At 40.8% G+C, this 15,949-nt stretch overlaps 1 protein-coding gene across 1 annotated transcript in view; it reads right to left on the bottom strand.

Annotated features, from left to right (window-relative positions):
- The window catches only part of DNHD1 (dynein heavy chain domain 1), a 74,386-nt gene that overhangs the window by 38,203 nt on the left and 20,234 nt on the right, over positions 1-15,949 (bottom strand). Inside the window, exons 7-12 of the mRNA XM_011972503.1 lie at positions 13,832-14,086; positions 13,583-13,720; positions 13,396-13,447; positions 4,623-4,888; positions 4,289-4,532; positions 194-351 (exon numbers count right to left, since the gene is read on the bottom strand). Coding sequence (XP_011827893.1) covers positions 194-351; positions 4,289-4,532; positions 4,623-4,888; positions 13,396-13,447; positions 13,583-13,720; positions 13,832-14,086 — 1,113 coding nt within the window. The remainder of the gene's footprint in view (positions 1-193; positions 352-4,288; positions 4,533-4,622; positions 4,889-13,395; positions 13,448-13,582; positions 13,721-13,831; positions 14,087-15,949) is intronic.

A 15,949-nucleotide genomic window follows, 5' to 3' on the forward strand; every position in this document is an offset into this window, starting at 1 on the left:
GCCTCCCTGTGACATGAGGAACCTGAGGGCCACGTGGACAGGGTAAGAATTAGCAAGGGTAGATCTCTTAGGTGAGCAGTTTAAGAGCATCAGGCCCTGATGGGAGCTCAGCAGAGACCTGAAGACAGTGCGCTGAGCTTTTAAGCAGGATGGGCCCTGAATAAGCTGGGAAGGATGGATGGGGAGAGCCCACCTTCTGGGTGCACTGTGCAATGGCGTGAATATCTGAGTTGATGATTCGGAAGACATGCATGAAATTTGTGAGCTCTGTCATGAGTTGTTGACTGAGGCTCCAGCACTCATTTTGCACCTGTGCAAGAATGTCCTTCCTTATGCTGTCCAGCTTGGATTCTGGAGACAGGAGAGTAAGGTGTGAGGGGATGCATAAAAAAGAAGGGGTGCTGGGGACAGTGCTGTGATCCACAGTGGGAGTAGGCTGAATGGCAGGTCGGACCATGAATTATCTCGTTTAATGCTTGTTGGATCCCTGCTCAATGTCCAGTCAGCTGCTATGCACTGAGGACTGTGCTCTATACCGGTAGACAAGAGCAAATGAATGAGACAGAAAGTTTCCCCACCCTGAAAGGCTCATAATATGAGGCAGAGACAGACATATAAATGAGCAATCACAAATCAGAATGATAAATCCACTGTGAGTGCCTGGGAGCCTTCAGCCAGCATAGTTAAGAGGTGGGGGTGCCGGGAGGTATCCTGAGAAGGCTGGGCAAGGCCCCTTCAGAGAAGAAACATTGGAATTGGATGTGTTGAGTAGTTAATGCTCCAAAAAGATGAAACAGTGTGTGCAAGGGTATGGAAATGACATGTTTGTGAATAGCAGAATACCCTAGCAGAGATAAAAGTATTCTGCTTTTGGAGTCTTACTGCCCTTGCTCTAGAAGAAGGGGGACCAAGAAGGTAGTATGATCTGCCTTTTGTTTTTAAGGATTAAAGTAAAGAAGGTCTCAGGTGGAAAAGGGGCTAGAAAGTAATCCTGGAAATTGCCCTTGGCAGTATGAACAACTTTATTATCTCAGAGGGCAGGGATAACACCCATATGATACCTCATGAAATCTAAGATCTGCTTGTAAGAAGTACCATTATTTTACATACCACTAACAAAGAAAAAACTGATGCCATCTAAACTCTAACATGTCTTCAATCAGGAGACATCTTTAAGGTTCAGAGATGTTAAAATATGCACAGGATGGGAAAACACAACATAGAAATCTGGTACACCAAATAGAGTATACAGTGCTTTCTACATACCAGACACTATTTCAAGTACATTAATTATATTAACCTATTTTATCCTCACAAATTCCCATTGAAGTAAATACTATTATTTTATAGATAAGCAAACTGAAGCTCAGAGAGGTTATGTAACTTGATCAACATCACACAGTGGCAGAGCAAAGATTCAAACTCAGGCAGCATGGCTCCACTCCATTATATTTTAAATACAAATATGTTTATGTTATAAATATAAATGTAAACATATATAAAAATATGTTTATATAAAGTATTTAAAAATGTATTTTATATTATGTGTGAAGTAAACTGGCCAACCCTCTATTAGCATCTCTGCAACTAGAAGGTAAAATAGTGAGTTTGGGGGACAGATAATTGAGACATACTGGGCATGTCACTTTCAGAGACTTGGAGGAAGTAACCAAGACGAATGGGTACTAAGACCTGAGATTGAGAAAACTTACTGAGAGGAAGCCTATTGAGGGACAACCTATATCAGACAGAACACAAAGATCTAAACTCATCCTTTTTCACACTGTCCCTTTGGAACATAATAGTAACTAGGCCATTGCAATGCTGCCGCGTTGTTTCTTTTTTTATGGTGCTGCTTTTGGAGCAGCAACAGGCAGATGAAGGCAGATGGGAGCTCAACAGTGACACCATATGGTATAAAGGAACAATGCATTGATAAAAAAAAAATATATATATATATATATACACACACACACACACACACACACCAGGACTCCCTTGGGATTAGAAGCTGGAGATGGATAAAAACAGATTTAAGAGATACTTAGGGGGCAAAAGAATGACAAGGATTTGGTGACTTGTTGGATGTAGTAACATCAAGGAGAGGGAGGAGTAAAGGGTGACCCCAAGTTTCTGGTGAAGCTAATTCATCAGAGTGTATAATTATGCCATTCGTTGTTCAAGCGAGCTCAGGAAGAAGAGAAACAACAGAGTTAAGTTAGAGGGTTAGATAAAATTCAATCAGCAAGAAGGATGAGAGTAGACACAAGGGGATAAGGTGAAATGAAAAAAATTATTGAGCACCTACTGCATGCCACACTCAATGCTAGGAGTATTGCAAATAATATCTTACTTAATCATCCCTACTATAACCCTGTGAGTGACTGTGTTATCATGCCTAGCTTACAAATAAGGAGACTAAAACACAGTAATCTGAAGTTACCAAGCAAGTGAAAAACAGAGACAGGGTTCTAAATCCAGTGCTTATTTCTCTCCACCTGCTCCTCTTGAAGAGGCTAGTTGGTCTTGAACTGAGGATCAAGAAACTAACAAACTAGAACAACAATGAGCTTTCTGGAGCAGCAGTGAAGTAAAGCCTGACCAAAACAGGACCAGAGAGAAGGCAAAACAATCACAGGTCCTCCCCATTCCTGCCTTGCCAGCCCGAACCCCTTGTACAAGAGCAGGGAGTTTCAGTGGCCTATTGGATACCTAATGATACATGTGCTTTCCTCTGTTGAGAGCCAAGACAGGGAAGGCTAAGCAAGCAGAGCATTCAAGCAAACTCTTTCCAGGCCCCAGTGGCTTCTAACCTTCATAAAGAAAGCAGGCCTGGGGAGACACGGGTCCAATAGAATTTAGTCTTCACAGGAAGTAGATACTATTGGCTATTGCCATCCTTGAGGCTCGGTGAGGAAAGAGAACAACCTCCATATTTCCGAAAAGAACAAATCACTGGCTTCCCAATCTACCCCACTGTGAGCCTCTCTATGGCGAACTCCTAGGCTGAGGCACTAGCTAGTACACAATAGCATGAGATATCCTTCCTATGGGAAGGGAGAAAGAGGATAAAAGACTAGGTCATAAACCAGATTTCTCAGAGACCCAGGGATACGAACAACTGGGCATTGGCTTAGTAGGGGTAGGAAGTGTCAAGAGGAGGGAACCTGAGATGGGATGAGGAGAAAATAGATAGTAGAATGCTCTTGAGCCTCACTTTCTATATAGAACTTTGCGAAGAGACTATCTTTTAGGGTGCCCCTTGCTAACATGAAATAGTCACAGCAGAGTAGAAATCATACTGCTATGTGTTGTAGTAAAAAGAGGGGCAGATATAATGCTTACCAGTTTCCCACAACTCCCAAATGGCAGGGAATACAGAGGATAGCAGAGAATTGATAGCCAGTGGCCTGGATGAAGTTCCTGTGTTGAGGGGCTAGGGACCCTGAAGCAAAAGCCGTGGGGGTAGCCAGCCTAAGACAGAGACTGGATGAAGGATTCACTAAAACCCCAAGGATCAGCTATGCCAGCAAATGCCAAGGCAAGGACGGGTCAGCAAAGATAGACACTCCAGGTCCCTATAAGGCCAAGAAAACATACCCCAGCTCTACCAGCCCAGGACACAGCAGCACCAGAAGCAGCAATGTCAGAAGGGCAGAGACCAGGCAAGGAAGTATTACACCTCAGAAGCCAGCCCACCAGCCTTCCCCAGTACAGGTGGCACCTTGGGAAGGAACAGGGAGAAAAAGACATTTGAGAGTAAAAACAACCCAGAACTATAGTATAAATTTTCAATTGCCCAGATACCCCAAATAGACTGAATCAGACCAAAAGTGACTGCTTTAAATGAAAGGAGCTTTCTTTAATTGGAAAGGTTACATTCTTTCACTACCAGTAGAAGTTAGGACTACAGAGTAAGACAAGATCAGTTAGAGAGTAGCTTTTTACACACGCAAATTGTAGTATAAATTTCACTCTGCTACATGCAGAGAGAAGGCACCCTAGATTCCCAAGAACCTGTAAAGACACTGAGCTTAGTAGCCCAAGCACAGGAACATGATTCCTAAGGAATACAGGGTATGAGCAGAGACAAAACAGAGAGGCTGGCCTCTGCAGTGAGCATACCTTTGATGGCAAAGGAAAGGGCCATCGGGCTTTGGAAGGCTTCATAGGTCCAATAAGAGGCCCGCACCGAAAGGTCTCTGGAGGACATTCCAGGACCAAGGCAGGCCATGTGAATAGACGTACAGAAAAGGGAAGGAGGAGAGGGAAGAGAAGTAGCGCTTACCCATCTCTGTCTGTACATCACGGCAGCTAAGTAGCAGCAACTTGCCTTTTGTGAGCAACTCGACAGGCATACTGGAGACACGGGCCTGCCAAACATTTAGGCGGCTCACCAGTGTCACGTAGTTCTTGATGGGACCACCTCTCATGTCTTCCAGCTTCTGAGGCACCCAGGATTGCAGGAATTCATAAATGCCTGTTATCCAATGATGTTCCCTGCAGAATTCCTGCACCTCCCACAGCACACCCTAAGGGCAGACAAGGTGTTTAGGGCAGAGGCAGGTGGCTATAATGGGAATTGGTGGGCAGTACCCTATCCCTTAAACCACTGTTCTCACCTCCAGCAGCACCTGTTGTATATTCAGTGCCTGCTGGATCTGAGAGTTGTTGTTCAGATCTTCCTCCAGCTGCTTATAATTGCGGGGGAAGTACTGGCCCCGCAGCCGATACCCGTGGACCTCCAAGATACCAGCAATTGGGTGAGACTTCCAGGGCCACACCAATCCTACATTCGGGCCACAGAAGATGCTCACAGCATCGCTGGGCTGGCCCTGGAACTTGGGCATCAGAAATTCGGTTTTTGAGTCCTCCTCTTCATCTTCTTCTATGGAGCACATGCCATAATTGTCTGTGAGTACCCTCCAGAGCCCACAAACAACCTTCCCTTGTCTTTGCCCTCAGTGTGTACACACACACACACACACACACACACACACCCATTCTCTGCTCATGAGTGAGTTAACACATACATCTATATCACAAATGTAAAATACCAGACCTATGGAGGGGATTTATTAGTTAGGGTTCATGTGCAAATTACATAATTTACTCTAGCTAGTCTAAGCAGGGAGGGACTTATTACAGAATATTAAATGGCTTGCAGAATAATTAGAAGAGCTAAGATACAAAACCACTGTAGGTTGAGCATCTAGCACTGCATGCTGCCTGGCAAAATGGGATGTCACTGTCACACCGTCAACTACAAAACACACTGCCTCTGCTATGATCCACAGAATGGATGGCATATGCCCTGACTTTCCCCCACTTAATTCAATTCTGAATCAAAGTCTTTTGTAGATCTAACTGGTGGATCCTAAATTGTATATGACACCTAGCTGCAAGCGAGTCTGGGAAGTGTAGTTTGTAGTCTTCGGCATCTGCAGAACATAGGAGTTGGTGGGAAGGAATATTGAACATGCCAGTCCTCAGTTACCTGTCTTAAGGAATATTCTTGAACCTAGCCACTCATTAACTCTTTAGGAACAGGTTAATTGACAAGTTTAGTATTTGTGTTAAAACTTGACACAAAATAAAGGAAAGAATTAAAATGTCCAGAAATAAGAGCCATACTATCCACACCCAAGCCCTGTAGTACTCTTAGCTGATCTCTTCTCTTCTCCAACTGTACTCACTCTCCAGGAAATCTCATCCAGCTTTATGACTGTAAATACTATCTATTTGCTCCCAAATTTATCTGCAGCCCAGATCTCTCACTTAACTCCAATCCCATTTAAATAACTGCCTACTTCACTTCTCTATCTGGGTGTCTAACATGCACCTCAAATTTAACAGAGCCAAAATGAACTCTAATTCCTCCCCGCCAAAACTGCAGTCTTCCAATTTCAGTAAATGGAAACTCTGTTCTTCCAGTTTCTCCAACTGAAATCTTTATAGTCACCTTTGACTCTTTTTCACATACAACACATCCCCCCATTTAAAAATCCTGTTGTCTCTACTTTTAAAATATATCCAGAATCCACCAATTCTCACCACATTTACCACCACCTGCCCTTCTCCCCCATCCCAAGTCACCATCATCTCTTACGGCATTATTGCAAAAGCCTTCTAACTTTTCTCCCTGCATTGGCCCTTGCCTCCTACACCTTGCAGTCTCTGCTCCATATAAGAACAAGAATGATCCTTTAAAAAAAACGCCAGAAGAGATTCTGAGAAGATGATGGCAATGGCAGCATCATTTTGAAATCTCCCCCAAATGCCCACATAAAAATGATAGAACAATTAGATAGTAAAACCAAAAATGCAAGGTTAACATTTTTTAACAAATGAGGACAAGCGATCCTCATAAATCCTAAAATACAAGTAGGTAGGGTCAAACCACCTGCAACCTCAAAATACACATGGCATCACCATTTGTGATGAATGATGCAGAGGGAAACAATGAAGCAACAGATGGACCTAAGAATAAGAAAACCCCCAAACAGCCATCAAGCATTTACTGGGAGGCAGAGGGCCCATTTGAGAACAGCAGGTAAAACTGGAAAGGGGTTTTACCCCCTCCAGGAACAGGTGAGGTAAGGTCTACAGAAGCTTAAGTAATCTATGCCCTGTGTACTCTTGAAACCAAACACTCAGGGCTCCCTTTTGGGACAGAGCTTGTCATGGAGAAAATCCTGGGAGTAGAATAAAGATTGAGCAGCCATAGAGAAAAAGGAAAAGTCTAGATGAAGGTAGGGGAGGGAAACCAGAAAACCTCAAAAAGTAAGCCATCATTTTTTTTTTTTTTTAATACAGAAAAACAATAGAAAGTGAAACTCAGAGGTCAGGGAACTATTTTGAAACAAGTCTTCTTTAGAAAGTTAAGAAATGCTAAAATTTCCAGTTTTCTATGAGCAGCAGAAAAGTATCAACATCAAACCCCATACCAAGCTTTTATAAGAAAAAAACAAAGCAAGGTGTAGAATAAATCCCTAGAGACAATGAAAGCATGTCAAAAACCAGAGCAAAACTATAGCCCATTTCAAAACAAGCTAAAAGACACTAGAAACATGATAGAAGTCATGAGAGGACACATATCAGAATTAGAAAAACTCAGAAATTATGCGACAGAACTATGGAAAGAATTAGAAATGAAAGAAGAAACAATTTCATAATGGAAATTTAACTAAAATGGGACATAAGAGCAAACAAACTCAAAGGATAATTTCTTAAGAAAAATAGAGGGCAAAATAAGGTAACTATACAACTAAAAAGGAAATTAAAAAATTTTAGAAGATTTCAAGAGAAAGGGAGAAATACTGGGGATGGGTGAAAAGGATCTAATGTATCAGTAACAGGATTCCCCGAAGAAGAAAACAAAGCAAGGGAAGAGAACAAATATTAAAAACTGTAATTCAGAAAAATTATTCTGAAATTTAAAAAAGATATAAAGCCACATTTTGAAAGAACATACCTGAGAATTCTTCCCCAGAATGTTCAATACCAACACATATTCTAACTAAAATAACTAGATTTCAATAAAAAAGAAAAAAAATCTAGGCAAAAAGAACAAGTGATTTTGTAAAGAAAATAAAATTACATTATCAGAGGCTTTTTGATAGCAACTCATAATATCCTAAGAAAACAGAATAACATATTTAAGATATGCAAAGGAAAAAAGTATAAACCAACAACTTTATATTCAGCAACACTAACTTTCAAAAGGTACAAATTGTTATCAACATAGAAGGACTTCAGAATTTTGTTCCTACAAGCCCTTCCTGAGAAATGTAGTAAAAAGTGACCTTCGGACAAACAAAATCACTAGAAATACCTCAACACAAGGACTGCTGGCGGGCTTAAAGATATTGAACTAAGATTAAGTGAGGGATAGAAGGGAAAGAGTATAGTATGAAATGACGATGTAGAGATTGCTGGTGATTCTCTTGCTTGCCAGGTGGACAGAGACTACCTGAAGAATGGAACTCTGAAGGCACATTGGTTGATTGCCCAATAGCTATTCCCTTCTCCCTTCCTCTATGGTTGGAGAACTGCCTTCCACGAGACACTGAGAATGTCAGTCATTTATTTCCCAGCCTTTCTTACAGCTAGAGGTAGACACATGACGCAGATTTTGATGGTGAGATGTAAAAGTGAGTCTGACGAGGAGTTTCCGGAAAAGGTTCCTTTTCCTGGCAAAAAGTGAGAATCAGACACAGAGCTCTCTTGTTAATCTTGCCTCTCCTTTTCTGCCTGATTTTGCTTGAGAATGGGATGCTCGACATTGCAGCTTGTCTTGCAACTATGAGGCAACAAGCCTGAGAATGAAAAAAACAAAAAAACAAAAACCACTTCATTGCGGCCTCCTCTGCCACACATACCTCTCTTACAGAATTGGCTCTTAAATATAGCTAAAAGCAGGAAAGAGTGATGGAAAGATACAAAGAACCTGGTACTTGATGATCACTTTTAAGCCACTGAACAAGCTCTGGAAGCACCTACTTCAAGACTTCCTGTTTTGTTTTGTTTCTGTTGTTGTTGTTTAGGCCACTGTGGCTGAATCTAGCTGCATCATGAATTTTCTAGTTATAGGTGTGTAGTTTTGAGTTAAGATTACTTAATCCAAAATCAACCCCCATACTCAGGCCCATATAATAGATGTTTATAGCCAAACACAAGCATAGCTGAAGACTGCAACCTCCCCCATGATACACAACCTTCTAAGAGGATCTGCCCTTGCCTGTAGCTAAAAGCCAGTTATTTCGCACCATGACACATCCCCTCGCCATAGCTTATGAATAAATCATGCAATCTACAGGAAAGGCTGAATCAATCATACTCCTTGTCTTGAAATTGGAACTAAATCAGTCTCATGGACAGGAAAACTTAAAGATCACATAAAGTCAAGTATGGAGTTGGTGCCATAAAAAGTTTAAGTTATTTGAAAGAAGTAGTTATAAGGGAGCAGAAAGCCCAAAGGAAGCAGAGATAACTGGTCTCAGGAATCGGGACAGGGGAACTGGAAAGATGCACAGAGATGAAAAAAGGATAATCAGAAATTTGAGAGACAGGGGTTCTCTTCCTGATATTCTAGTTTCAAATTCTGTGAAGATGGGTGCTGTTACTTCTTCTATACCTTTGAATTTAGTAATTGTCTGTTTCATGAGCTCCAAAATATAAGACAAGCTTGAAGAGCAGTGATTCAAGGTGCCAAGACCTATGAGAGTGCTCAGGCAATATGGTGCTATACAAAGTCAATTGTGATTCCAAGCAATGGAAAGAAAAGCTAGTCTATTTTTAATGGAATTTGGCAAAATAACATACCAACAAAACAAAACAAAAATCACTAACTTCATAGCCAAGGTAAGAATGAAATAAACTTTGCTTATAATGAGAATTTTTTTCTTTTTAATTTTAGATATGGTATCTCTGTCACCCAGGCTGGAATGCAGTGGTGTGATCATGCCTCACTGCAGCCTCAAACTCCTGAGATCAAGCAATCCTTCCACCTCAGCCTCCTGAGTAGCTAGGACTACAGGTGCACACCATCATGCCTGGCTAATTTGTAAATTTTTTGTAGAAACAGGGTCTCACTATGTTGCTCACACTGGTCTCGAACTCCTGGCCTCAAGTAACCCTCCCGCTTCGGCCTCCCAAAGTGCTGGGATTACAGGTGTGAGCCACTGTGCCTGGCCATAAGAAGAAATTTGAAATCAACTAAATCAAAGAAATGTAATTTACCTGCCATTTCTAAGGGATTTGGGACTTCAACTGAAAATTCATATGTATTGATATAATACATATAAGTCAACATGGAGTTGAATTTTAAAATATCAATCCAACTTGAAAGGCTTCAATGATATAGATCTTTAATATAGGTTTCCTTGAATGAGTGACTCAGACATTCCACACAGAGCAAAGCTTCTGGTTAAACATATTTATACGACTCCTCATATCTCCAGGGTTTCTTTCTCACAGAGCGGCAAGGAAAAAAAAGAAATCTTTCCTTCTCTCTCATCTATAAGTCTACTCACAGTCACACTGCTTCCCTCTATATTTCCTCTTCCTGGTCCTACTGTTCATACCTCATACTCCAAAGAGACCTTCCCTGTGCAGTCCCCTTGCAAAAAATCAGTTTTCATTTTTTACATTACATCTCCAAGCTAATTTCGGCTATCCCAACCAAAATGTAATATCAAGAGATTATATAATTAAAATTAGGCAATTCTTCGTCTCTTTTCAGTGTAACAGATTTATCTTACCGCAAATATCAAAAAGTTATTCCAATCTTAATAGGATATTGCCATATTAAAGTTTAAGGTTTTTGAATTTGACATCTAACAGATGAGAAAAGTGATTATCTGATTGTGCTTTCTGAGTTTTGAACTGCAGAAAACATCTGATAAGATTGTAAGGACGTCAGATAGTAATAGTAATACTCTCTTGTTTAGTTGTAAAATGTTCTGTGGAAAAATATTGGAGAACACAGTTTGAGACTGGAGAATATGTTGCAACTATTTTATTAATAATACACTGAGTATTCTTTTAGTGATTAGAATCTAGTCAATGTATACATTTCTATTGAAAAGGAGTTAATTTTCATACTTTTGTGTGTAAGTGGGGCTACTGAAATTATTTTGTAATTTAGTTAAAAGGCCATACAAATTTTGCCTCATTTAAGTAAAAGTTTTCTCAGTTGGATGCATCTTTCTTAAAGACTACTAGTAGTGTTTTAACTGCTACTTCTTTACGTTTATTCAAAATGTACTCCACTTTTTAAACTTTTATTTTAGATTCTGGGGTACATGTGCAGGTTTGTTATATAGGTAAACTCGTGTCACAGGAGTTTTTTGTATAGATTATTTTGTCACGGTACTAATCCTAGTACCCAATAATTGTTTTTTTCCATTCCTCTCCTTCTGCTCACCCTCCACCCTCAAGTAGGCTCCAGTGTCTGTTGTTCCCCTCTTTGTGTCCATGAGTTCTCATCATTTAGCTCCCACTTATAAGTGGGAGTCACAACAAAACCAAAATTGACAAATGGGATCCAATTAAATTTAACAGCTTCTGCATAGCAAAAGAAACTGTCAATAGAGTAAACAGACAACCTACAGAAGGGGAGAAAATATTTGCAAACTATGCATCTGGCAAAGGTCCAATATCTAGCATCTATAAGGAACTTAAACAAACTTACAGGAAAAAAAAATGGCCCCATTAAAAAGTGGGCAAAGGACATGAACAGACATTTTTCAAAAGAAGACATACATGTGGCCAACAAGCATATGAACAAAAAGCTCAATATCATCGATCATTAGAGAAATGCAAATCAAAACTTTTTCATTTTTTTAAAGAATTTAAGGACAACAGAACATTGGTTCTGGCTGGGCACGGTGGCTCATGCTTGTAATCCCAGCACTTTGCAAGGCCAAGATAGGAGGACTGCTTGAGGATAGGAGTTCACGACTAGCCTGGGCAACATAGCAAGACTCCATCTCTACAAAAAATTTAAAAATTAGCCAGGCATGGTGGTATGTGCCTGCAGTTGCAGCTACTTGGGAGGCTGAGGCAAAAAGATGACTTGAGCCCAGGAGGTTGAGGCTGTACCACTGCACTCCAGCCCAGGTGACAGAGTGAGACCCTGTCTCAAAAACAAACTAACAACAAAAAGAACTTTGGTTTTGATTACTCCATTCTATTAATCTGATTTTCCATTCAGATCCCTTTTTTCTTCAAATTTTGTAGAAAAGTTTAAAAAATGGTACTATGAATACCCTTATTCATCCATTTAGATTAAACAATTATTAACATTTTGTCACATTGCATTATTTGTTTTTCCTTCTATCTTTTCATTCCCCTAAACATTCTGAAGGTAAGATACAAGCATCATGACATTTCACCCCTAAACATACCAGTCTGTGTGCTTTTTTAAAAGCAGAAGGGACAACCTAACGTGAATATTTTCAGTTTCACTGGAAATTAGATTAAAAATGCAAGAGGTTTTTTTTTGCTCCTTTTAACCATTCAAAAAATACTACAGCATATTTATAACATGAATTAGTACCGCATATGGTGAGAAAATATTGTGAAATGTCTGATTTATCTACATCTTTAATGCTAATGAAGTGGCCGGGCGCGGTGGCTCAAGCCTGTAATCCCAGCACTTTGGGAGGCCGAGACGGGTGGATCACGAGGTCAGGAGATCGAGACCATCCTGGCTAATACGGTGAAACCCCGTCTCTACTAAAAATACAAAAAACTAGCCGGGCGAGGTGGCGGGCGCCTGTAGTCCCAGCTACTCGGGAGGCTGAGGCGGGAGAATGGCGTAAACCCGGGAGGCGGAGCTTGCAGTGAGCTGAGATCCGGCCACTGCACTCCAGCCTGGGCGACAGAGCGAGACTCCGTCTCAAAAAAAAAAAAAAAAAAAAAAAAAAGAAGGCACATCTGTAGCACGTATTTCTATGTGCTGAGCACCATACTAGACACATGACCTCTTTTAATCTTTAAAATAATTCTTCAGGTTAGGTATGTTTGTTATTCCCACTTTGCAGACTAGTAAACTAATGAGTCTGACTCCAGAGCCTTACTTCTTTCCACAGCACCATGTAAAACAAATATCAATAGTCTCTATCAATTAACCTAAATTTATTTGGGGAAAATAACGTGCCCCAACTGGTGTATAATTTGTAAAAGATGCAGAATCCTTGCAATGAACCTTTTTGCTCCTTGTCACCTATTTCCTAAAATTAATGCTATGTCTTTAATTCTTCTGATAGAAGTTGAATGGGAAATTAAAAAGTATTGATGAGTCAGATGTGACTGATTGCATTTAATGATTTTATTTGTGACAGCATTAGTATCCTAAATAAGAGAAATGTGAAGATATATTTCCACCCTGATGGTTAATAAGTGTGAAGATTGATAATCAATAATAATTAGTAACCATGAAATGTTTCAATAATACCGATGAATTAATCCATATGAAATGAAAGAGAGCTATATGACATAAAGCAAGTGTTGAGCAAGCAGAGCTCTTCAAACAAGTACAAATTTACTTAGCAATAAAGTTCAGTAGTAAATGAAATGCAATTATGGTACTGGAGAAAAACCTCACACAGTTTTGGATGAACCAGGTTTGGAAGGACAATATACTCACACTCTTTCATACACCCTCTCATTGCACGCACATACACAGAAGCACGTGAATTTGTGAGCAAAAACACTCCCTGACCTTTCTACCCACAACACACATGTGCAGTACCCAGGTTAGAGCTGTTCCATCCACACCCAATGCCTGACTCTATAGCCTGGAACTCCTGCCTTCTTCCCATGCCATTCGTACTTGTGCCCTTACCCTCCTTCGGCCTTCCTACCCCCTGCCTAGGTCTCCCTAAATACCTTCAGAATACAGGGAATCCGAAGAGGTCTTCAGGTCTGCAGACTGTACTACCTTCATGCCAGGATATGGAGAAGGGGCAGAAATGGGAAAACAATGAGGGATTCAAACCAGGTTGTGAGAGTCTGATTACTCAGAGGATAGGAACTGGGAATTCCCACAGCCAGCTCTCTGCTCAATCCAGAATACCTGTAAGGCAGAGGTCTTGACAGACTGTAGGCCTCCAGTTAGAATCTGAATCATATTTTCAACACAGGGCACATGAGACAGTTGGTCATGATCATCAAAGACCAGCTGTGATGAGAGAAAGGGTTTCTGCCTTGGGGCCTGTTAAAAAAAAGGGTCAGGAAAGGTCGAGGGGCTAGATGTCAGTATACATTCCTCAGCATCTGGCCCTGGACTGCCTGCCACCTCCACATATGCCACCCACCACCTCACTTGAAGGATGTTGGCCACAAAAGAGGTTATCTGCTCTTCCAAGATAGAAATGAGGCTCTGACAAATCATGTAGTCGACCAGGCGGGCAAACTTTCCCAGCTGCAGCCACCAGGCCTCTGCTTGCTTCAGCTTCTGCTCCAGTTGTTTGCGCTGTACCCTCTGAAGGTATATGGAGCCTTGGCCTGCCCTGATCCTGTCGCAGTTTTGCACTCGCTCCTGTAGGCCCTGTTGCATGTGGTATGTGTCCTCGTGAACCTGTAAGCATAGAGTAGAAACTCACCAGAGATAGGGTGATGGAGAGCAAACCAGCCACCCACTAGTCTGTGCAAACTCTCAGGTCCTGGAGTCTGGGACCTAGAACCTAGATATACACATGGAGGGCTCCTTTTTAGCAGAGTTTACCCCCACCCCACCTGACTCCCTCAATTTTTAAGTGACCAGAGAAGATATGAAATAGAGAACACATATTGAGAGGTCACAATGTGCTAATACAGTAGGCCAGGCCTGTCTACTGAAAACCCTCAGGGTGAAACGCAAATAGAAAATTTGTGTATATGTAAATGTAAGCGTTCACAATGCATAGAAGAAACAAAAAAAAAAAAAAAAAAAAAAGACGGGATGAATAAGGCTAAATAATAATTTCAGGATATGGACTCTGGGTAATAATTAGGCCAGGTGATGTGGCCTGCTGAGTAGAATGATATTGCTTTATGTTACAATAGAAGCTGTTTCTGGGCACTGACATAGACTTTCTATTAGAGGAGAGGGAACGTGGAATAAGAGCCTGGGAGTCTTTTTGTGGGTTCTTTCAGATCTGGGAGGTTCCCCAGCCTATAAAGGCTGCTGACAATTGCCAACACTCTGGACTTTCACTGTTGAGGAACAGAGAAGAGGTACTAGAAAGCTATGCTTGGCCAGATGGATCCTTTGTCTTCCATGCTCTCCTGTCCCTTTTGATGCTCCCTAGAGCTTGTGATTAGAACTGACTGGTGTCTGTGAATTGTACTTCTGGTATCCATAAGCTCAAGCCCCAATCTTCTCAGACCCAAGCATAAGACAGTTAAGTCCTAAGCATGAGACATCAAATACATACATGCCCTATGCGTATGATGATTTTGTATATGAGACTAAGTGAAGTGTTCTCTTCCATGTTCTAACAATACTTCCCAATACCCAGTGCTTCCCACTTCATAACCCTTAGTCTAGTGTACCATGATTTTGTTATTTATATAACTCATCGACTACACTGTAAGCTCCTTTAGGAGGCGATCTTATTACACCTTATTTCATTTCTCTATTGCTTAACACAGGGCCTGGCATGGGGTAGTTCCACAGTAAATGTTTGTAAAAAGAATGTATAATCTCACATTGAAAGAGCCTACTGAGTGCTATTAGGATAAAACCATACCAATGACAACAATGATAATTGCTAATACCATAGAACATAATCAGTATACATTTTTAAAGCACCAATACTTTATAACGTACAAATTATAAGAAAAAAATGTTTAGGACGGGCACAGTGGCTCATGCTTGTAATCCCAGCACTTTGGAAGGCCAAGGAGGGTGGATCACTTAAGTTCAGAAGTTTGAGACCAGCCTGGGCAACATGGTGAAACCTGATCTCTGCAAAAAATACAAAAAATTAGCCGGGCGTGGTGGTATCAACTGCTGCAGTCCCAGCTACACGAGAAGCTGAGGTGGGAGGATCACCTGAGCCTGGGAAGTCGAGGCTGCAATGATCCCTGATCATGCCACTGCACTCCAGCATGGGCAACAGAGTGAGATTCTGTCTCAAAAATAATAAAAATCCTGGAATTCTATGCCTAGTCAGAGTATCATTGAAGTTTGAGGATAAATAAAAACACTTTTTAGATATACAAAGACTCAGAAAATTTTCCATCCACAGATTCTCCCTTAAAAAAAATAAGGAATAGTATTAATATATTCTGGGCAGAGGAAAATGAATCCAAGAGGATAAAGTATTCTACAAAAGATTTGGTGGGTAAAGAAATCTGTGAGATATATTGTTAATTTTAAATAGTGCTATGGCCTGTGTGTTTGTGTCCCTCCAAAATTCATATTTTGAAATCTGAACCCATAAGGTGATGGTATTAT

Source organism: Mandrillus leucophaeus, unplaced genomic scaffold, assembly GCF_000951045.1.
Source record: "Mandrillus leucophaeus isolate KB7577 unplaced genomic scaffold, Mleu.le_1.0 Scaffold1296, whole genome shotgun sequence".
NCBI lineage: Eukaryota > Metazoa > Chordata > Mammalia > Primates > Cercopithecidae > Mandrillus > Mandrillus leucophaeus.